This window comes from Anser cygnoides, chromosome 3 (genome assembly GCF_040182565.1).
Source record: "Anser cygnoides isolate HZ-2024a breed goose chromosome 3, Taihu_goose_T2T_genome, whole genome shotgun sequence".
In the NCBI taxonomy this organism is placed as follows: domain Eukaryota; kingdom Metazoa; phylum Chordata; class Aves; order Anseriformes; family Anatidae; genus Anser; species Anser cygnoides.
This window is the reverse complement of record NC_089875.1, coordinates 810879-832371: the sequence shown is the minus strand read 5'-3', so window position 1 is coordinate 832371 and position 21493 is coordinate 810879. Positions and strand designations below refer to the sequence as shown.

The window sequence follows — 21493 nt, the reverse complement described above, 5'->3', positions numbered from 1 at the left end:
TCCAGTGTGCTAATTTAAGTGCTTCTCTTCCTACGCTTCCCTCTCTCCCACCTCCAGGGAAGGGCCAGTTCGCTCCCCTGCTTACCCACTGAGCTGCTGCCTGCCGCGTGCTGTCATCCTGCTCCCTGTCCTCCCCCTGCACGGGACCCACAGCAGCCAGAATCGACTTGTACAAGCGCTCCGCGTGGCTCTCCAGCTCTTCTGACTGCTTCGCGATCAAGCCCAGCGTTTCTTTCAAAGCTGGAAAACAGAAAGGATGGAGGAGGCGGTATTAACGTGACAATTCAGGCTGGAAGAACAAAGAAAAGGGTTCCTGGCGACATCACTAAGCTGATGTCTGCCCCTTCCATGCCCCTTCCAAACTGTGATGCAATGTTACGGGGGCAGCGGGAAGTGACCCAGGAGGCTCCAGCTTAAGGCTGATTACAAAAACAGGGGCTCCCAAAGATGTGCTCAAACAGACGTGGGAAACCTCCTTTAGGACCATGTAAAAAAAAAAAAAATCCATCTGGATGTAAACCCAGACCACTAAAAACCCTTTAGTGACTGCAGACACGGGGTTTTGAGGACCCAAAAACCCACAGAGAGCCACATGTGGCCACACACCGTTTGTGGGCTCCCTTCACCCTTCCAGTGTCCCTACCACCCTGAGGGGTCTGTGTGGTCTTTCCTTTAGAAATACTGGGGGGCCCCAAATTGCTGCTACCAGCTCTGGGATTCACCCAGTGCAAGCAGGGCATAAAAATCACCCTCTCCTGTGCTGGATGAAAGAATTTTCTCCCAGCTGCAGGCTGACAGCGACCCAGGGCCCGGCAGGAGCTGGCCAGGCAGTGGTTAAAGATAAAGCCTAAGGCGGCGCCCACAGGAGGCAGAAACACATCCATCACCCACAGGAGCAGCAAGCACCCGTGATGGATGGGGTGGCGTGAAGCAAGGTCAAGGCACAGGGCAGCTCCAGCACCTCCAGGCAGCAACGGAGGTGTAAACCTCAGCAGCATCAGTCCTTTCCCTAAAATCTGCCATTCAGCAGCTCTGGGAGGTCAGAGACAAACTCTGCCCACCACGTCTCCACCCCTACCCCCATGGGGCCAGATGCCAATGCCAGCACTGCCAGATGTGCCCGCGAGCAGCCAGGTGGAAGTGCCCGTTCCCCCGATCCCCACCCAAAGGCCCCTCTCACCTGGTGAATTCGATGCCATGCACTCGAGGAGAGCTTCTCCCCGCTGCAGCACGCTCTCTGTCAGGCTCTGGTGGTCAGCCACGTCCTTCCTGAACTCCTAGGAGGAGAGGAGCACTGCTTACAAGTGTTTGGGGGCAGCACACACCTGGAAGACCCGCCTGCGCTGCACGGCCACGTGCTGCCTGGGGAGTGCTTCTCCCCACGCAGGTCCCAGATTTGGCTCTGCACACCCGCTGCACTCTGCAGCACCTGCCTGGGTGGTGCCTCGCTCCGTGCTGAGGCTCAGGAAGCCCCAAGAGGGCGTGGGGCACCCAGCCTGTGCTCCCAGTGCCAGACGCCAGCTTCAGGTACTTATCTACCCTACGCAGAGACACGTCCCTGCCTCACTGCTGCGGCACAGACCCAGTCGAGGCCGATGCGAAGCGTTCCTGCCCGCAGCACTGCGGGGGGAGGAAGAAGAGACGAGGGTGAAACCTACCAAGTAACGGCGCAGCGCTGCCTTCACGCTCGCAGCGTCCGGCATCGGCGGTATCCAGCTGTCCGTGAGGGCTGCTACATCATACAGCCAGCAAATGAGCTCTTCCAGCTGGCAGCAAAACATCTACTTAACAAATCATAACAAAAGGCATTACTTATCTATTTCTCTAACAAAGAAGAGGCAGCAGCAGGGATACACGACTGAGCAGCCTTTCAGAGAGCACCTGCTCCCTGCTGCTCCCCTTTTGCAGAGCCAGTGGCGTCTGCCATCCCTCCCAGCACACAAACATCCCTAAGCTCAGGTCAACAGAAAAAAGACAAGGGAAAAAAAAAAGGCACAAAGGAAATTAACCCCCTAAACATACCCAAAATACCACATGGAAAGAAGCAAGCGTCGCCATGAAATGGCTGCTATGGAGAGGTGTCAAAAGCCAGCAGCACCCAGGCTGAAGGAGGGGCTTTGCCTCCACCACCTCCCTGCCAAAGAAACGCCCTCCTCCTTGTGGCAAACCAGACCCACTGAGTTAATTTGCAGTTTCTTCTCCCCAGGGGTTTGTCTGGTTCAATTAAGTGCTTTCATTTATTTTTAAAGCGTCTTGGTAAGGGATTGTTTTTGTAAGATGCTGTGTAAAACCCTGGGGCCTCTGCTCCCGCTGAAACCAGCCTCCGGCCCCGCTTCTGCTCCTCGGGAGCTGGGTTTTGTCAAAAAGCTGAGCTGCTTCTCCCTGGCTCTGTGGCACGATAACCAGATACACCTGGGAAACTTCCCAGACAAACCCTGCCTGGCCTTATTATGCAAGACCCAGTCTGGGGAAGGCGAGCGAGCCGGGGCTGAGCTGCAGGGATGGCCACGCCACATCAAAAAGCCTGGAGCGATGGAGCAGGCAGCAAACACGGGTTTCATGCTGGCCAGGTCCAGCCTGCCCCCGGCTCTTGTATCTTGCAGCTTTGCTGCAGGAAGGAAGGGCTTGGGAAGACAAATCACCACGTTTCCGTCAAGCCCAGCCCCACGACGCTGAGCCCCGGGAGAGGCGAGCCTGGAAAGGAAGGCACTAAAACGGAAAGAATTTGTTTGTGCTGCTGCACCCGCCGCTACAGAGCGTTACAGGGGAAGGTCCAGGGCAGACACACCTCTGTTCTGCAGTGTGGCTGCACCCTGAAATTCAAGCCCTCCCAAAAAGCTGTGGCTACCTTTAGGTGGACTCAGACCACCAGCGGGGATACCCCAGACACCAGAAATGCTGTGAGCCTGCAAAACCCTTCACTGCCAGAAAGGTTCTTGCTCCATCAAAAGAAATCATCTGCTCCAGTGAGCCGCCCTGCATAAATTACTACCAGCTGCCAGGGACCAAACATCATGCAAAAGGCACTGGGAGGCCAGGAACTAAATATAGGCACGCTGCACACGAGATCTTCCCAGAATACGCTTCAGTTTCTGGTCTTAGCTTACCTTAATGCACTGCGCCAGGGACTCGCCCTGCTGGCCCTTCTCTTTAGGGTGCCCCTTGGCACCCAGCTCACTGGGGCACGTCCCGTCCAACGTGCCCCTGACGTCTGCAGGTAGGTGAAGCCTGCTCAGAGGATCCCTATCGACCTGGCTACACGATCCAGTGCTTTCCCAGCTGGGCTTTTGGGAGCTGTAGGGTTGACACAGCCCAAGAAAACCTTCAGTGCTCTCTCGTTGGTGTCTGCTGCCTGCTGCTCTGAAAGGAGACCGCTCGGACTTGCTGTCGCCGTAAGGCGGAGGGGTTTGGTGGTCTTGCCTGGATGTCCTTTTAGTTAAGGAAAGTTCGGACAAGATCTGAGACAACCTCTCCAGCTCCCTGAGCCGAGGAGGCAGGGAAAGAAATTCTTCATCACCATCCCACTCTTTCCTCAGGGGGAGCACTTGTGTTGTAGGTAAAAACCTGCTAGTGCTTTTTGCCTGTCCTTTGTAATTTGACAAGGGGCTCCCTTTCAAATGGCACCAGCTTCTCCCATCCACATCAGGGCGATCAAATGAACTCAGCCCCGCTATCTCCGCCCTTAAGTCCTTAGGAAAACCTCTGGAAGGACCCGCTGTGCCATTAGAGGAAGCACTCTCTGCAACAGATGCTTTTGCAGTGGCTGAAGGTTCACAGTATGAGATAGCTCTCACACAGCCTGGTTTTCTAGACACCGGGGTCGAGTATCTCCTCACAGAGGCCCCAAACCCCTGATGTGGATTTTCTCTGCTTCCCTGAGCCTGCCAACCTTGACCGTAGATGCTGGTGGATGTCAGAGTGCCCTCGGGAGAAAGGGAAAAGCTGTCCAAATCTATTCCTGAGTCGTGGAAGAAAGGCTCTGGCGCCTTTCCGAGCTTGTACCTCGGCCTCAGCGGATAGGCGTAATCCAGCAAGTCCTCGTACTCCTTGTTGGGGTTCCAGTGGGGAGACTGACGGTCCGGGGAAGGGGGCAAGGAGTCCGGAATGGCGCACGCCCAGTAATCAGCCTGGTAGGACGACATCTTCCTCACACGCCCCACAGTTACGTGGTCATCCAGCAGAGGAGCGAGGGGCTCACGTGCCCGCGGTGCCTTCCCCTCCGTCACGCCCGGCCGGCGCCGCAGGTCCCAGGCGGCGGTGGCTGCAGGAGGCACGTCCAAACCAGCTGGCGAGCCCGGGGATTGCTTCACCTCCTGCTGCTCGGAGGCGCTGTTTTCTTCTAAAGAGAGGGTGGAGAAGCTCGATCTGGAGCGGCTCCGCGAGGGGCTGAGGGGGGTCGGCTGAGGCAAGGACTCCAGGGTGGAGGAGGAGGGGGACGGGGGTCTTTGGCTGCACTGGCTGGTAGAGATGTCGTGAGAGACGTCCGCGATGCTGCTCTCCTCTGCGGAGCTCTGCGCGTTGGGAGCGCTGGACGCGGGCTCCAAGCAGCCCACCATTTTCGTCTGCTTGGACAGCCATGGATGAGGGACCCAGGGAGGGGAGAAAAGAGAGAGAGAGAGGCATAAAATGAAGGTAATTCACACGCTTGCTCGGTTTACAACCTCTGCTGTATTACATGCCTCCTACACCGCTGGGAAACCCCAGCAGAAAGAACCGGGAGAAACATTTCTGACACTTAGGGAATGGTGAATAATACTCGCATTCTGTGCCTGGACAAAAAGCCCCTTCATGCAGCCAGGCTACAGAGATAAAAGCCCAGCCCAGGATCTGCCTGAAGAGGAGGCTCGAACGCGAACTCTGCTCCTTCTGTGGGACTGCACGCAGCTCCTCCGGGCCTGCACGGGATTTGTTTTTAGGGAAAGGCATCTCGAGGACTTGGAAGGCTGCGTGAGTCATTTGGCAGCCACAGGCACTGTTACTTAAGGAGCTCCATCTTGAGCAGCTTCCAGCTCCACGGCGGCAACGCAGGAACCAAGGCAACAGCTTGGGCATCGGTGCCCGATCCCTTCCCCGCCGCGGGAGAAGGGAAGCCCCCAGCAGCTGCCTCCTGCCGACACCCCCAGCTCGCATTTTTAAGCGCTGACGTTTTTAACTGCTTAAAACCGAAGGGCTTCTCCTTCCTGCTGGGGGTGAGGGAGTTTCTGGCTCACCTCGGCACGGTTTCAAGCACGCAGCAGCTGGCAGGGCAGCATACGCGGTGTCAGGGGATGTGTACTTTCCTTCTGCGCTACGGAAGGATTTTGTTTGATGTCAGACAAGGTCCTTCACCTCTGGGCCTCTCCTTCCACTTGAAATGCAAGCTCTTTGGGGCAAACACTCCTTCCCTCTTTCACAGGGCCCAGACAAACAAATCCCCGCCTTGCCTGGGCCTGACACAGCCGCAGCAGGCAGTACAACCCTCTTACCTGCTGCTCTTCCGAGGAGAGGAAACGGTGGCTGAGGTGAGGACGGGAATCACCGCCGCGAGCAGCTCTGGACGCGGGTGCCGAAGGGACCCTGGGAAATCTGGACGTGGGGGCTGAAGACGCTTCTCTGCAGTAGCTCGAGCCTCTCTGGGTGATACCAGCGACCAAGCAACCGCGTCCACTCCTTGCCAGGCTCTCCATCCCTTTCAGGGAGGGTTTGGCTTCCTCTGCCTCTAGGAGCCAGTGCATGCTGTCAGCCAGCTCTGGGCAGTCCGTGCGTACGTCTGTGTAGTCCCACCTTCCATAGCACTTGGCCTTCTGGCTCAGCGAGGCTTCAGAGAGGGATTTTCCCACATCCAAGGCCATCGGCACAGAGCTCCTGCGAGGTGCTGCTGCGGCCTGGGCTCTCTGAAACACACAACACACGGCAGCACCTCGTCACCTCCCCTCATCTCCTCGCGAAGCGAAGAAGCTGGCTCTGTTTAATAGCAAAGATCATAAGCATGTTCTGGAGCAAACCCCCAAAATCATAAAAATCACGTCTTGGCACATCAGGTGAACACAGGGAAGAGCAAAGAGGCCTTCCAGTCCGACCAGTGTTTCCTGGTTCCCGTGACAAGGCGTGCAGGCACAAACTAATTAAAGCTCTTACCGCTCCGGGAACAAACCTGTGTTTTACACCTCGCTGGCACGGCACAGCTCTGTCCTGAATGAATGGCCAACCTCACCAACAGTTCACCGGGCCCAGATGAGACATCATTAATTAGAACCTAAAGCATGTATTAACGTGGCCGAGCCCTGAAGGGTGCCGAGGTGGAAAATTGAGGTTTTTTTAAAAGATAAATACAAAAAACTTGAAATGGAAGCCACCCAGAAGTCAAAAGTATATAAAAAAAAAAAGTTAGAGGGGGAGGTAGGAGGCTATAAAACCTGAATCTTGGCACTTCGCTGTGCAACTTCTACCCCAACTCACAAGCGTTCATGAAATCAACTTCTTGTGAAAGTAATTAGTGGAAACACTTGCTCAGCTGATGACACATTTGCAAGCAAGCTGTAGAGCCAAGCCCACTGCATCTCACTGCTCTCCTGAAGCCTGAGCCCCGGAGCCCTGTAAATATGCGGGGCTCCTTTCTCTCTGGTTTCAGCCTCTGATTCACACACACACACACGCCAGAGCACGCCTGTGCCTGGCCGCACGCCTGTCAGCTCAGACAGGTCTGACAGAAGCCATCTCAGGTGACTGGCTTTCAGACCACTCCTAATTTCCACCCGCACAGCGACGGTTTGGGAAGCCAAGGAGAGCGCCTACTGCTGCCTCCGCAGGCCGAGCGACCCGAGGCAACGCGTCGCAGCCTCTCGAGGAGCCATGTGGCCGGGGCACGAGGAGCTGCCCTTGTATTGGGTTTGTTTGCTTTAGCGGCTGCTCCTGGCGCTTGGGCAAAGTCCTGAGCGGGTGCTGGGGAGGTGGGATGGGCACCCAGCTCCTGCCGGGGATGGATTCGGGCTCCGCAGGCACTCCACGCACAGGGATGCTCTGCCGGCACCCTCTTGCTGCCCTTGCTGGACCTCCGGTGAGGAGCTGCAACAGGGCAGAAGAGTTGGGTTTTAATAATGCACACCGAGCACTGTTAGGAAACAAAGGATCCCGGCAAAAAGCCAAGTTTAAAAAAAAAAAGTGAAAAGTGAGCTCGTTACAGCACACAGCCCACCACTGTGACTAAAGCTTGTGCAGTTTGCATACCCTCATGATGCAGAAGCAGCCCTGCGTTTCAGACCTCGACGGCTCAAATTTCCCCCCTCCCAGCACCCTGTAAAGAGGGCAGGGCTCCCCCCAGGCAGGGAGAGGCACTTGGCAGCATCAAACCCCACCGGCAGCCTCTCCGAGGTTACGACCTGCAGGGCCTCTGCTCGCCTCCGAGCTCTGATGAAGCGTAGCTCAGAGCAAACATCACCAAAAACAGCCACCAGCAATGGGGCAAAGTGCTGATCCTCACTGCGCTCGGCGTCTGTCTACAGAGGGAAGGAAGAGTGTGCTCCGGCTGTGTCCTTTAATGCTCACTAAGCCAATAAAATGATAACATGTGAACGATCCGTCTTGTCAGCTAGCACACTGCTGCACAGGTCCCCGAACGGGGAGCCTACGAGCTCTCTAATCCCCCTCAGGTGGAAGCTCCCAACAAAGGCTTGCAGAGGACAGAGCCAATTTAAGCTAACAAGCATGTGGCAGGTTTTAAAGCGCTTACTAATTAGGCTAGCTGGGTCTGGGCAGATTCAAGATCATAACTTCAGGCAACAAATGCTCCCCCCTCCGGGGAAAGCAGAAGTCACGGGAACAAGCAGCAGTTCGGGCCACGGGATGATCTCTGTCAGCAAAGCCGCGCTCCTGGCTTTCAAAGAAACACGGGCTCGCTACGTTTAGCTAAATCAAGGCGACTGGAAATAGCACATGGGGAATCTTGTTTTGCAAATGCGGGCCAGCGCTGAGCGCCTCTGCTTGCGTTTGCCAAGCTAGCAGGAGTGAGAGGTACTCCAAGGAACAAATGACACCTGGTGGGCTCCCTGCAGAGGCAGCCGAGCAGCGAAAGCAGCGCTGCCAAACTCCCCACGTGGCGGCTTCGCGCTGCTCGGTCACAGGCACGCATCTGGCAAAGCTGCTCGGGCTCCTCAGAGCTTCGTGAGCACCGAGGCATCTTCCAGCAACAGCAGCACCGAGCACGAGGAAAACACGGACTGGTTTTGCTGGTGCTCACCCAGCTGCAGCTGGGCCAGCGACGGAGCAAAGAGAGGCCAGCCAAGGGAGCACCAAGAGCAAATTCGACTTTAAAAAAAGGAGGAAAGAAAGAGGGTGAAATTATTATTATTATTGCTTTTTAAAATCATCTTTTTTCTCCCATTTTTTCCCTGGGACCCTGGCCTCCCACCATAAAGGGACGGCAGCAAGAGGTCGCTTCAAGCAGCGACACGCTGCGAGGAAGAAGCGTTTTGGAGCTTTCTGCCACTTGAAGTAAGGAAAGGCAGGCACAGCCCCGGTGACAGTGCTCTGCGCAGCACGAGGCCCCGTGCAGCTGCCCGACCCTGCGACCACAGGGTGAGTTCTGCACGCTCTGAGCGTGATTTCAGTGCAGGCCGAAGAAGATGGGGCTGGCGGCTGTGCTGCTGCGAACGGCAGGGGGTTGCGTGGCTTTTCCGGAGCCCTGTGCCCACCTGTCCCCTCCCCTGCTTGTTTCAGCATCCCTCGCTCCCCATTTGCCTGCACAGCACTTCCACAGCACAGCCCAGGCTACAAAGGTCACCCCCGTCGGGTGTGCTCAGGCCAAGCAGCAGGCAGGAACGGGCTGCAGGTGGGTTTGCAGAAGGGGGCAAAGAGAAGCTGGTCCCTAGCACGAGGGCTCAGGAGCGGAGCTCTCTCCTCGGCACTGAACAGAGAGGGCAGAAACCTTAAAGTCACCGATTCAAACAATACTTGGAAGCGGGGGAGCAAGGCAATCCTCACACCCTCCATCAGCGCCCTTGTTGTGAGCCGGTTTTATGACCTGCCTCCCCGACGAGCAAGGTGCTCCCACAGGCAGAGCCAACGCGCTTCTACAGCACGAGGGCAGCGGGACGGCGTGCCGGGGCTCCAGGGGAGACCGGATCCCTGAGGTGACCCACGGCAGGCGCTGTAGCTGCTCCCGTGTTATCTTCCTCCTTCCTGAATGCTGACGGCCTTGGGGAACATGATCGCCGTGCGAGTGCAAGTGCTAGGCTGCTATATTCAGCGCGGCAGCAGCTGCGGTGGCAGGCAGATAACGCCTGGGCTCTCCCAACCCGCCACCCCAGGCTGTTCCTCTAGCCATCACCTGGATTCACTCGCTTATTTGTCACGGTCACTCAGGTCACTATCACATACAGCCCTATACATTATCATTTTATCCTAAAATTGATGATTTTGTGCTCTTTTTACCCCCCCCCCCCAATATTGGATATCCAGATAAAACGGCATGGTAATTGAAAGGAAAATAATTAATAAACCTACCCCTTTTACATATTATACAAGTGTATCATAAAAAGATAAATGTGCTTATCTATCTCACTTATCAGTAGGTAAATTTGTGATGCTAACAGCAACAGCATCCCAAAACATTCACAAGCTCACAAATCCACCTCTGTTTTCTGTTGCACCGGCATAGCACGCGCAGTTTCTTCAAGTATTCGGTACAGTTTTGATGACGGTGGTCTTCTGGATCCCAAGAGGCAGCACGCTATTATTTGGCAGTCCTAACTGGTTGCCAGCCAGCTACTTTGCTTTCAGAACTAATTTCCATGCTTTGTTTGAACAAGTCACGCACAGAAGTCCTGGCGAATCGAATGCCAAAAGGTCAAGTCCAACTTACAGGTGATTTAAATGCCCAGAAAATCCTCTGAGATATATTTGTGTGCCTGGCTTTGAAAGCCAGGGTCTGTGCACCAGGCAGAAGTGACACTTGCAGTTGGATTCCTGCTGTTCTTACCCAAATGGCCTAATGTGCAAAAATAACAGCCAGGCTGACAAATTTTAAAGGTACCACGTATTAAATCCCAGTATCCCTTTCAGAGCCTAACAGCCTGCCTGCCCCGTCCCGCCTCGCACTCACCCTTTTTGGTGCTTTCCTTCCCGACAAAAAGCAGGCGACTGAGCAGGGGACATCACTGGTGATCAGGACGTGAGCGGACGTCCCAGCAGCTCGCTCCCTCCTTGCTGGCGTGTTTCACATGCTCGCAGTGCCTTCCCTGTGCCGTCATTAAGCAGCAGGCAGGCATTTATGGCCAGATCTCCAAGAAGCTAACACAAACCCAACAGTTTGGGATGTAGGCTCAGTCCCTGACTTCACGGCTCAAGAAACGCTCTTCCCTTCTCTACGCAATTCTCTCTCATCATTAATATGTATTTGTAGTACATCACGCTGTTCACATGAACATAATCCTTTCAATTAAACCCTCCCCGGGGGCTTGAAGTTACCACAGTAAGATGTATTCACATCCCCTGCAGCCAGCTCACAAGCAGGAAGCCGCTCTTTCTGTACATTCAAAAGTGATCCAGATTTTAACTCCATCCAAATCCTATCAGCCAGCAGGGCTCGAGAAACCCACAGGTTAGGACACAAATGCCTTTACAACTAGCGAATTAAAAATTAGAAAAAACAGAAAAGAAAGAAAAGCTTAGCAAGGTATCAAAGCATACTTCATAGGTTTAAATTTCATGTGCATTAATTAACGACCAACCTTGGCACACCTCTTTATTTTACAGAGATGCTGTACATTGCTATTTCTATCAGATTTAGTGGCTTAAGTCTCGCGTCAGTCAGCCCAGTAATAACAGATACCTACAGCCCACACACTCGGGGCAGCTGGACAATAAGTCGTATTTAAAAACGGACTAAAAATGCAGTTTCTGTAAGTTTTCAAACACTCCTCCTACTACTACTAATGCACCAAGTTACAACTCCCAAGAGCATCTAGACAGTAAGGTTTCTCACCATTTTCCAATACTAGCAACGCCGAAGTTTATGTTGCTGGTGGCCAGGACGCACCAAGATCGAGCCCCACGACGGGATGGGAGCCCCAGCCCTTGGCCAGGACAGACAAAGAGAACCTCGACACAGCCACGAAGTGACGTACAGGCACGGCTTTAGGCACAGCGGAGACTTTCCACTGGCCTTAAAACCCCAGGAAAGCAGCCAGAAATCCTCACTACAGCGGAGCCCTCAGTTGTCTCACCGGCAACGGAGCAGCACAGAAACAGCACCCATGGCCATTTCTCAGATAAAACAATGAATGAAAACAAAAAGCTTTTTATTCACCTCAACAGGGGCAAGTCCAGAAGGAGTAACGGGATCTCTTCGGAAAGCGATCCCTCGACTTTTTCCCATCGTCAAGAGGAAGCTGCCTGCCAAAAAGTTGCCACAAAACTCGGTGGAAAACAAGGGCTCTGCCCCAACCCGCTGCGTCCCACCGCCATCGCTCGGCCCACGGGCTGCAACAAAAGCGGTGACGCGGCCAGAGCTTCCGTCCCGGGGTCCTGCTCAGCTGGGCACTTCTTTTTGTCTGGGGATCACACACACTCCCGGGCACTTCTTTTTGTCTGGGGATCACACACACTCCCGGGCACTTCTTTTTGCTGTTTTGGGATCACACCCACACCAGTATTGCTTTTTGGGCCTGCAAGACTTTTTTTTTTCCATTGTTGTTTTTCTTTTTCTGGCATGCTTTTCTCCCGAAAAGCCCTTCTGCGGCTAAAAAAAAGGCTCGAAATCGTACTTCAACCCCACCAAAAAAGGAGAAGACCAGCAGGACCCACCGAAGCATGCCCTATTAACGCAGCAACCGCAGCTGCAACACCGCTACCTTTAACGGAGAGGGGCCAAAACAGCAGAAGCCGCCCGCTTCTCCCCACGGACACCCCCCCCGGGCTCACGGAGCCCCCGGATCCCCCCCCGGCAGCTCCCCAGGACCCCCCCGAGCCCCACACCCCCGGGCCCGGCCCGCACCTACCGAGCAGCGGCCCCGGCGCCCCCGCTCTCCCCCGGGCCCGGCACCGCGCCCCTTTCCCCTGCGTCTTAGCCAATGGGAGCGCGGGGCGCTGCGTCACAATGGGAGCAGGGCGAGCTGCCGGCCAATAGGAGCGGGGCGTGCTCCCCCCTCCCCTACCGGAGGACCCCCCCCCCCCCCATTCCTTTTTTCAGAGCTGCTTCGGAGGGGCTGGGAGGCTGCTGCAGGGCAGGGCCCGGCGCTCCTGGGACGGGTTCGTGGGGGGTTCACGCAAAAAAAAGCCACGTCCCCCGTGAAGAAGAAGCCCCTTAAAACATAGCGTGTTGGCCCAGGGAGCCAGCTGCCTGCCGTGCTGATTTCAGGCAAGGGGAACGGGTGAAGCGAAGGCAGCTGGGTGCTGGTTTGTATGGAGCTCGCCTGGGTGAAGCTGTGTGTGCCTCCAAAGCTGCCAGACCTCCTTCTTTCATCCGTATCACGCTGCCAAATCCAGCCAAGCTCCTACCCCCGGTCACTCACGGTTGGCGAACACCGGTGCGGAGGTTTTCCTGCTGGTCTGAGAGCTCCAGACCTGAGCTTCCCAGCGAGAAGTCTCTGCAACGAAGAGAAAGGATTGAATCCGTTCTGCGGGTGCTGGCACTTCGGGAGCAATCCCCGTACCTACGACACAAAGCAGTGCTTGCTTGCAGTGATCAAACATGAAAGCGCTGTACTTCTGTCCTCTGGAAAGTTGGGATCGAAGTCTCCATTTTGTTTGTGGGGTTTTCACCACTTCGGTCTGTAATCTCTTCCAATTTGAGTGGTCTCGCACTACAAGCCAGGCAGTCAATGCTCTCAGCGAGGAAACCCAAGGCCTGGGCGTGCACCACATACTCTTGCAGAGCATTCGCACTGGCTTCAGCATCAAGTTTCAGTCTAACAACGCAAATGTTTGGGGGAGACATCAGCAAACGCAGGGCTGGGCCTGACCTATTCGTTCCCAGAGCATTGCTAGGGATATTAATAGCGCTGCAGGGGAAAGAAAGAACAGTTGGAGCCGCTTTGCCACCTTTTGGCCAGTAATATGGCATCCTCTGTGGGGAGGGTTTGCCTGCGTTTGGAAAAATATTCCATTTCTGGTGCCGGGCCTTAAAGAGCCACAGAGTTAATGTTACGTGTAACCCATCAGTTCACCTGCCTGTCTCGCAGTGGTACCATCCGGGTGGGAAGGAGCTGACACAAGCCTTCCTTGCTTCTGTTGGCTGCGTGGAAGAGACTGACGTTATCCCCCTCCTGTGTAAAAACGGCTCAGGCACTGATTTACAAAATACCTGTGTTGCAACCTGGCAGCGCTGCATTCCTCACTCCTTAAGGACAGGCAAGCTCTGTGACCCATGCTGGTGGGCAGGAGCCGTTTGGGGACAGGGCACAGAAGTGCTCCGACCCCTCTCTGTGAGGTGCTAGCAGCCCAGCTGTGGTGATGTGCTCGTGCGTTTTGCTATTAGCCCCGACGTTAGCACTCGGATGCCTTTGGATGTGCCAGCCCATTCGGGCAAAAGGAGAGGTCAGGCTCTGTTTGCTTGTCACTGCAAGGAGACAGCACAGCCCCCGTTTGTATTATTAAAGTTCCTTTCAGAAGGTTTCACCTAGGCCTTCCTTGCTTTAATTTATGCTCACCCTTTCTTTAGTCCTTCAGCCGCAGCCTGAGCTATGCTGTGGGTGTACCTTCTGCCAGACCTGTTCCTAAATTGATCGGTCTCACAGGACTGGGGAAGATCCTTTTCTTCCTGGGGTTAACAACCCTTTTTACCCACCAATGTCTGGATTTCCATGTCGTGGACCATTCCCCTTGTTCTTTTGATTCACTCTTCCTGGGACACGCTTCTTTGAAGCTCAACACCTAAACCTGGTCCAAAACTCTAGCACAGGCCTGGTTATGATAAGGCAAATCTAGTGTGGTTCTCCAGGCTGCGTTCCTGTTTACACATCCTGGTATGCTACCTGATTATTCACAGAGCAGGGCACTTGACTCATGCTTCAAACTGCCCGTAACTTCCTGATCCGGCTCCTTAATCCACCGCTTCCCGACAGTATTTGTGCAGTTAATTATTCTCATCTAGATTAACTCTTCGGATCCTCTGTTTTCCAGACCCTCTGCCAATTTTTCTGATGTTGCTCTGCATTTCAGCCCTGCCCTCTTCCCTGTACCTCTTCTTCCAGGTGAGACCTGCAGATTTCCTGTTCCAAAACGGTTGTCGTTAATCAAATACTTACAGCCATATGGTAGGCACCTGGGGAATCCAGTCCTTCAGCTGCACATTTACTCTAGTAACATCTGAGTAAGCAGGTTCACTTCAGACATGTTGCTTTAGCTTCTTTTTAGTTATAAAAAGCTCACCAAAAGCCTAGAAACCTTCCCTTACCTATATATTGCGATCACGTAAAACATTTAGATAAAAGTCACTACTGCAGTGTTACTAAGGCTTTCCAAAAAAAAGGTAGCTGCTTCTTCTTCCTAATTTTGCAGAAACACCAGAAAATACGACTTAAGGGAACCCAAAGCAGCTCACAAATAAAACATACAAGGCAGGATTAATGAAGAATTGAGGAAAAACAGAGTGATACCTATTTTAGTGTCAACACTGAAGTGCAGGGAAATTAAACTCACTGTTAGCAGCTGGACAACTTCGGTTCTTTACCACTTAGTTGCTCAGCTGGACAGAGTGGAAGGATTTAGCCCAAGAAAAAGGCCAAGTAGAAACTGCACTTCTCCTTTCTGGCCACACGATGTACCCATCACACCATAAACATCCTGGCTTAACTGCTAGCAACAGGCAATCCAGCCCCAAAGGCAGGTGTTTCCAGTTTCCATAATCTCCCAAAGCATCTCCTTACCTCTGTCCAGGCCGAGGCAGCGTTGTCTTTCCTCCAGAACACCCAGGAAGTGCAGATGAAGGCTCGGTGCTGTTGTGCAGATGGGGATGAATGGGACAGAGTTGTTCTAAGGACAGAAACGCTCTGACTTTCCTCTTGTCGGATGAAGGTGATGCCTTGCTGTGGAATAAATAGGAGCCAAGTGGTCAGGACGTGGTGGCAGCTTTCAGTCAAAATAAATTATAATGGCAATGAATAATTGGGACTAATTTGACTTTTTAATTGTGAGATTTTAACACTGCTTTCGATGGGGAACTTGAGGGATTTCTTTTTCATTCTAATTCCAGGGTTGTATTGGTCCTTTGTCATCTGTATGTTGTCCTGAGCAGAACTCAGAGACTCTTCAAAACCAGAGTTGTGATCTGCATGAACAGAATCTGCATCAGCACAGAGGTTTGTAAAAGAAATAGAAGGTTTGGTATAAATTTAAAATTAGTTAATGTAAGCATCACAATAGCAAAGCAGTGGCTTGAAGAATGACGCCATCATAACAAATGATGCCATGCCTAGCAAAAGGTTTGGCCTTTGTTGTTTTTGCCAAGCTCAGGAGGCCTGTGCACAACTAAGACCATAGCACAGTCAACTTGTTCAAAGAAGACCCTGCTCTCTGATAATAGGATGGCATCAGGGTCACAGCATACCACATCTCCTATTCCTTCTCTTGGCAGCCTAGCAGGCAGAGAGACTGCAGCACAGGACCATCAAAAAACAACAATTCTTAAAGATTATCAAAGAACTCTCCAAAAACTAGGAGATTTAGTGAAGATTTGACAGCCACCATCCCATTTTGCTTATGTTGCACTCAGGTGATTTGGACCAGACCACTTGGACACAAATTTTGTGGCTTGTGAGTGTGAATAAGTGAAATCTATAAAAAATGAGTGTGAGTGGGTAAAATCAGCTTACATGCAAATTCTTTAAATAAATACCATATTCCCCTTCTGTAAGATCTTATTCTGAGTTTGGCTACACTGGTTTCCTAACTCAGCAAGAATGGTACTGCTGAAAGGACAAAGCCCCATGCCTTAAAGAAGCTCAGTGAGCCAAATTACTTGAGCTAATTAATGTTGCAGTACCAGGGAAGTAATGTTTAATCTCAGTGGCTCTGTTGCTGTTGGTTGGAACCTGCTCAGTTTGCAAGATTTGAGTTACGAACATTTGGAGGCCTCCCTCAACCTCGGGTAGCTGTAGGCATCTCCATCTAATTATATTGTAGCATACCACAGTGAAGAGAATCCAGATCTGCCTGATTGTGTACAAGTTTTTGTGACACAGTAATTACAGTAATTTACATTGCATCGCTGATCACTATCCCGTGGAGATGGTGAAGTCTAGTTACCCAAGACTGCGGAGTGGCTTTGTGTTGCATCTCTGGTCCTAGGTTTCAGAGCCAGTTGGTAATTTGTCTGGTCTCTGGCATAAAGTTTGACAAACCCAACCCTTACGATCGTGAAGATAACTTTCAAAATGTGGAAATAAAATCCAGCTGCTACCCTTCCTGCCCAGTCTAAAACCACAGGTATCCTCCTTAGCATGGTGGCTCTACTCGGACATCCAAGATGAAAGAACTTGCAAGAGCAGCAAGTTAGCTGTAAACTTGCCAAGCTATTTTCATGCAGATCACAGCTCACGAGACTCCCAAGAGGTACAACGTACTTGTACGTTCGCTTGAATGCTCATAATGGGAAGACAGCAGAGATTTGATTTTCAATAACCTAACATCACTCCACATATCTGAAAGATGACCTATTAGCACAGCCATACCACACAACCTGTTAGACCCAAACCATTCCTTTGATAGCAGAACAAAATGGTGTTGTCTTTCAACCTTTTAGCTGACTCACAAAGCACTTCCCTACAATTATATCTGCCTTAATCAAGCAAACTGAGGATTTAAAAAAAAAAAACAAAACAAAAAACGAATCTGCTCCTTGGCCATAATTGGATTTCACCTCCACATATTGAGTTACAGCAGTAGCAGCTGCTTTTGTTATAAATTTATTTTAAATGCTTTTCTTTGTGTGAACTACTAAAATGTGTGGTCTGCCTTTTTAACCCATCACTAGAGTTTTTAGAAGGAAAAAGTGAAGTACATTTTCCTGAAAGCTCTCTTCTTAAAAAATGATTGAATTACTATGAAATTTAAAAGCATGTGGCCAGATTGGTAGGTGGTAGTAGAAATATCATGCAAAACTTTATCTGTTTTGTTTAGTGTTAGTAACAATGCCTGGCAAGCTCTAATAATGTCTGGACTGAGTCAGCTGGGACTCAGTCTAGTGCTTGACTTGGTTCTCATTAAAGACAAAGCAATCACTCCACTTTTTTCCACAGGTCTCATAAAGCTTCATGGCTTTCAAATGGTGAGGCACTACAGCTCTGACAATCACCACTTACCTCAGAAAGTTTCAGAAAACCTGCTTGTTTCAGGCAGCAGCCATCTCTGTATCCAAAGCTGACACTTGAACAGTTCGTGACTAAGGTGCAAGAGCACTCCTCTGGCGGCTCGCTGGTCCAGCAGCGTTCCTCCAGGTATCTTCTTAAGGTTTCAGCAGGGAAGCAAGAAGACAAAGACACAACCCTGAGGTCAGATAGGCTTTTTGGAAAACACCACATTCATAGATTCATAAAATTAACATACCAAGACAATACCATTACGATTTGTAAATCACACGTGCACAGGTCCTTCAAATTACACTTCTTTCTTCTGGCGCTTGCAATTTTTATGAATTCGCACCCTTCTTTTTTAGTTCCAGGACCTGAATTTAATGCTTGAAACTGGCAAAAATACTCTTATATAGTAGATTTTTATCAGGATTTGTGATATTCTGCATCTCAGTATAAAATCTACCCTACATACAAGCTTTTAATGGAAAAGTTGTATCAAAACCACTTGTTTCCAAACCCAGGCCCTCAGTTCTGAAACTATCACGCTGATCAGACTGGGCATGAGTGCCAAATGCAAAATTACCCCAAACATACCAATCTATTGCAAAGGATTTGCTGCATGATTTCTCCCAAAACTAAATCCTCTTCCAAAGAATGAAGTCTGCTCATTTGGCAGAACAGGCAACAGGTCTGTCAGCCCTTGTGCCCCACTATGATGCACGTCTCTAAAAACTAAATACTAGTCTCAGCTCTCCTGAAGACCCTTTAGAGCTGAGTATCTGTGCAGAGGGCTTGAAGAAATGTTACCTAGCATCAGGTTGCCACGAGTTTCAGGCGAAGGAGGTAAATGGAATGATATGCAGTTAATCAGTGACATCAGCATGCCAGCAAAGGTCATGATCTTGCAAAGTGGACCCAAACACCAAGGTACACAATTTTCATTCAGGGGCATTTCCAACGGAATCACAGAGTTTGCTCGGGTTACGGTATCAGCATGGAGCCCGAGATCCCAGTCCAGTAAAAGGCCTGGCCACCTAGGGCAAACGTCGATCCAGCTAAAAGGCTAGGTCTTCTCCAAACAAAGACCAAAACATGAATTCTATTTGGGGTGATTTTTATTTCAGATTGAGAAGCTACACAAAGAGAGAACAAATATACATTTCCATGACAGAAGGGAAAAAGAGAGAGCATCCTATTGTGTCACCCTTCTAATGCAGCAAACCATCTCAACCTGAACCACAGGACTGTCTTCTCCCCAGACAGGCAGGGAGAATTTTAACACCGAGGAGAGCCCTACACAGTAAACATCTGTAATATCTACCCCAGGGTCACACCCCCCCAGACACAGCAATATGGTCCTTTTTGCATATCCATCTGTTCTCGGTAGATAATAAAAAGGCTGATACAGAGTCACGTGGATCAAACCCACTGCTTTAGAACAGGAACAGTTACAGAAGTTCACAAGCATCAACACACCCACATGGCACACGTACTCCTTCAATGGAGTGGTTGCTCTACATGCATTCAGCAGTAGGTTTTATCTGAAGGCAGGTACCTTTGTATCTGTGAATTTGGATTGTACTGGAGCAGATGGCAGTGAATTCCAGAGTTCATCCGTGTGTCGCTTTATTAAAGTAATTAATCAAATGGCTTAGCATGTAAAAATACAAGGATCCTCCCTTCTAATTAGAGTGATTTGTGTTCACGTAGAAATAAAAGCACGCATATACATATGCACATCAGAGGCAGGACTGCTGACAGAAAACTTAGAGGATAAAAGAAACCCACTTTCCCTGTCTTACAGATCAGGCTTTCACCTCACATCAGCACATCTTGTTCTCCCTCCTGTCTGTAGGGACAACGGAGTCTCTTGCCTTTGGTGCATAGTTTCAATAAAAACCCAAACAAGGCACCTTTAAGGGTAGTAAGGCAGATCGTGTACCTCTGCGGCAGAAGGAGACACCTTGTGTCTTAGTGGTGGTCCTGCTGTCCCTGAATCTAGAGGGCTAATCAAAACCTTCACCCTCCCTAAGTGTGAGTGAGTCAGTCTCAGTTTACCACAAAGAAGAAGCAATTCAGAAAGAGGCACATCTCCCCTTAGCAGAGGTACACACAGTTATTTGTACTGCTACTCACAGTCTCCATCCTGCACAGCACACACTTTGTGCATGACCTTACAGAAGCGTAGCCAGGATAGTAACAGATTTAAGTCTAAATAAGGCTACGTTCTTCAAAGACTGGAATATTCAGGAATGGCAAACATTACCTCTATGTTGGTGCTCAGGGAAGTAACGTCAACAGAACATCCGTTGTGGGGCAGACCAAGGAGGCAGTAAGGGCTAGGTTGGTCACAAGTTTTTGACTTATTAAGTGCAAAACGTCATTTAGGTATTGCCTTCACATAGGGTTGTTTGTTTTTTTCAGTCCAGCTCCTCCTCTGAAGTTGAATCTTTGTCTTTGTCCCCTCATAACAGGATGGGAGGTATTCTACGTCCTCACATGGAGCTAGAATATCTTTAAGTTTAACCCATGTACTATAGAAGCCTGGTCCTGCTGGGGTCTCAGCAGATTTTAAGGACCGCAGCAGACCCTGCAAGAGGGACACAGAGAAGGAAAACTGATCTGAATATCAGGAAGCCTTGCTTCTGCATCAACACTGACCATCTAGAAAACACATTTGTCTTGTGTGAGGCACTAATTCATGAGACTACTGTGAGCACATAAAATGCCTCTAGCTGTAGCCGACAAGTTTTAAAAATGTCCCTTTACTGGGCATTTTCAAGGACATTATCTTCTTAAGAGGACCAACTCAAACCACTATGCTGCTGGGGAGGTATCATCCCCATCAGAAGTCCATAGGCCACTGAAAGCTCATGAAATTACATTAATGCACACTAGCAAAGACCCTGGCTTATGTATTTTGTGGCATTCCTTTGGGTTCTTAAAAAGCTGCCATCCATACCAGTTAATACTTGGGGTATTTTTATGGTTAAGCACATTTTTTTCTGTGGGAATGTACAGCAGGGGTTTCAGGCATGTGCAAACAGTTTCTTTAAGAAAAGATTTCCCTTCACATTTTTTTTGTGTGATCTGCAACAGAAATCAAGTTCTACCAACACACCATACACGGTTTAACCTCGGTTACTAAATACATGTCTGCAAAGAAGCTGATTATTTTTCTCGGTGTTGTTATCAGAAGGACCAAGTGAAAGATACCCTAAGGAACATCTAATACTGAATTTCTTGGTCTCTGTGGCTTTAAACCACACCGTTAACTTTGCATTACAACAGGGTTGGCTCAAAATTCATTTCCTCGTGCTGGTTCTTGTTGGTATGCCTTTTTGCCTTGCAAACAGCATCTGTGGCCTTGTGGGAACTTGCAGCCTTGGGGAATACAAGGATAAAAGTCTCGGGTGGGACTTTGAGTCAGAGCAGTTGGCCTGCTGAAATGTTCAGAGCCATCACCTCCTGCTGCCACTAAGATCAGTGGTTAAATCCAAATGAGATTTCACAGGTGATGAGGATGATATGTCTGCTGACACTGAGATAGAATCAGGCCCTTTGATAAGTAACCATACTGTGAACTCTTGAATGAAAAAAAAAGTTTTTCCTTTCTATATTAAAAAATCCACCCTAGAGAGAAGATAACCCTACTTCTACACTTCTTGTCTTTCATCCTCCCTAAAAGATGAATGATCATCCTGCACTATCATGCTATTAATATGATGGTATCAATACTCAAATTATTTATAAACCCTCAGATGTTAACTTTTTTAGGGGGGTGAAGTTTGTTAGCTAACAACAGCCCTTCAGCATTCGAGGTCTGCTCCTAGCCCACCTGATGATTCTTCACTTGATTCAAGAAAGCATCCTTTTCCTTTTTTCTGTGCATACTCACTGCTGAAGCTGTGAAATTAACTTCCTAAGATGGTGCTTCAGATGCAAAGAGAGAAAGCTATGGGAGTCCTATAAAGCTCTTGATCACTTTTTGTCAAAGAAAGTACTCAGGGGCAAATGTCTCGATGCATTGCCTAATGTTTGGAAAAAGTTTAAGACCCTTTGCCTTATCCATTTCCTCCCTGAAACAGGAGCAGCAAGTGAACACGGCTTTCATCAACATGCTCACGTAGATAACACCAAGCTCGTCTTTGTCCTCAGAGAATAATGGCTACCATGCATTTATCTGAAGAGAATTTGTCTCAGCTACTGTGTGAGGAGGAATGTGG

At 50.4% G+C, this 21493-nt stretch overlaps 1 protein-coding gene and 1 long non-coding RNA gene across 8 annotated transcripts in view; one reads left to right on the top strand and one right to left on the bottom strand.

Annotated features, from left to right (window-relative positions):
* Positions 1–18216, bottom strand: part of CEP68 (centrosomal protein 68) — a 21070-nt gene extending 2854 nt beyond the window's left edge. Inside the window, exons 1-7 of one of the 6 annotated variants that reach the window (XM_013194852.3) lie at positions 17277–18216; positions 14844–15002; positions 5466–5873; positions 3108–4562; positions 1659–1781; positions 1181–1277; positions 86–240 (exon numbers count right to left, since the gene is read on the bottom strand). In XM_013194852.3, the coding sequence (XP_013050306.3) occupies positions 86–240; positions 1181–1277; positions 1659–1781; positions 3108–4562; positions 5466–5873; positions 14844–15002; positions 17277–17495 (2616 nt within the window). In that variant the 5' untranslated portion in view covers positions 17496–18216. Of the gene's footprint in view, positions 1–85; positions 241–1180; positions 1278–1658; positions 1785–3107; positions 4563–5465; positions 5874–10078; positions 10947–11284; positions 11905–11975; positions 12083–14843; positions 15003–17276 lie in introns of those variants that run through there. The other 5 variants (XM_048060739.2, XM_048060743.2, XM_048060742.2 and 2 more) reach the window with 5 other exon arrangements.
* LOC125182423 (uncharacterized) lies at positions 12137–21493 on the top strand. 2 transcript variants are annotated; one of them, XR_010829966.1, is made up of 4 exons: positions 12137–12334; positions 15170–15275; positions 17214–17465; positions 21356–21489. It is a non-coding gene; the product is annotated as an uncharacterized lncRNA (long non-coding RNA). The 2 variants fall into 2 exon arrangements; XR_010829965.1 differs by having other exon boundaries at positions 12139–12334; positions 17214–17411; positions 21356–21493.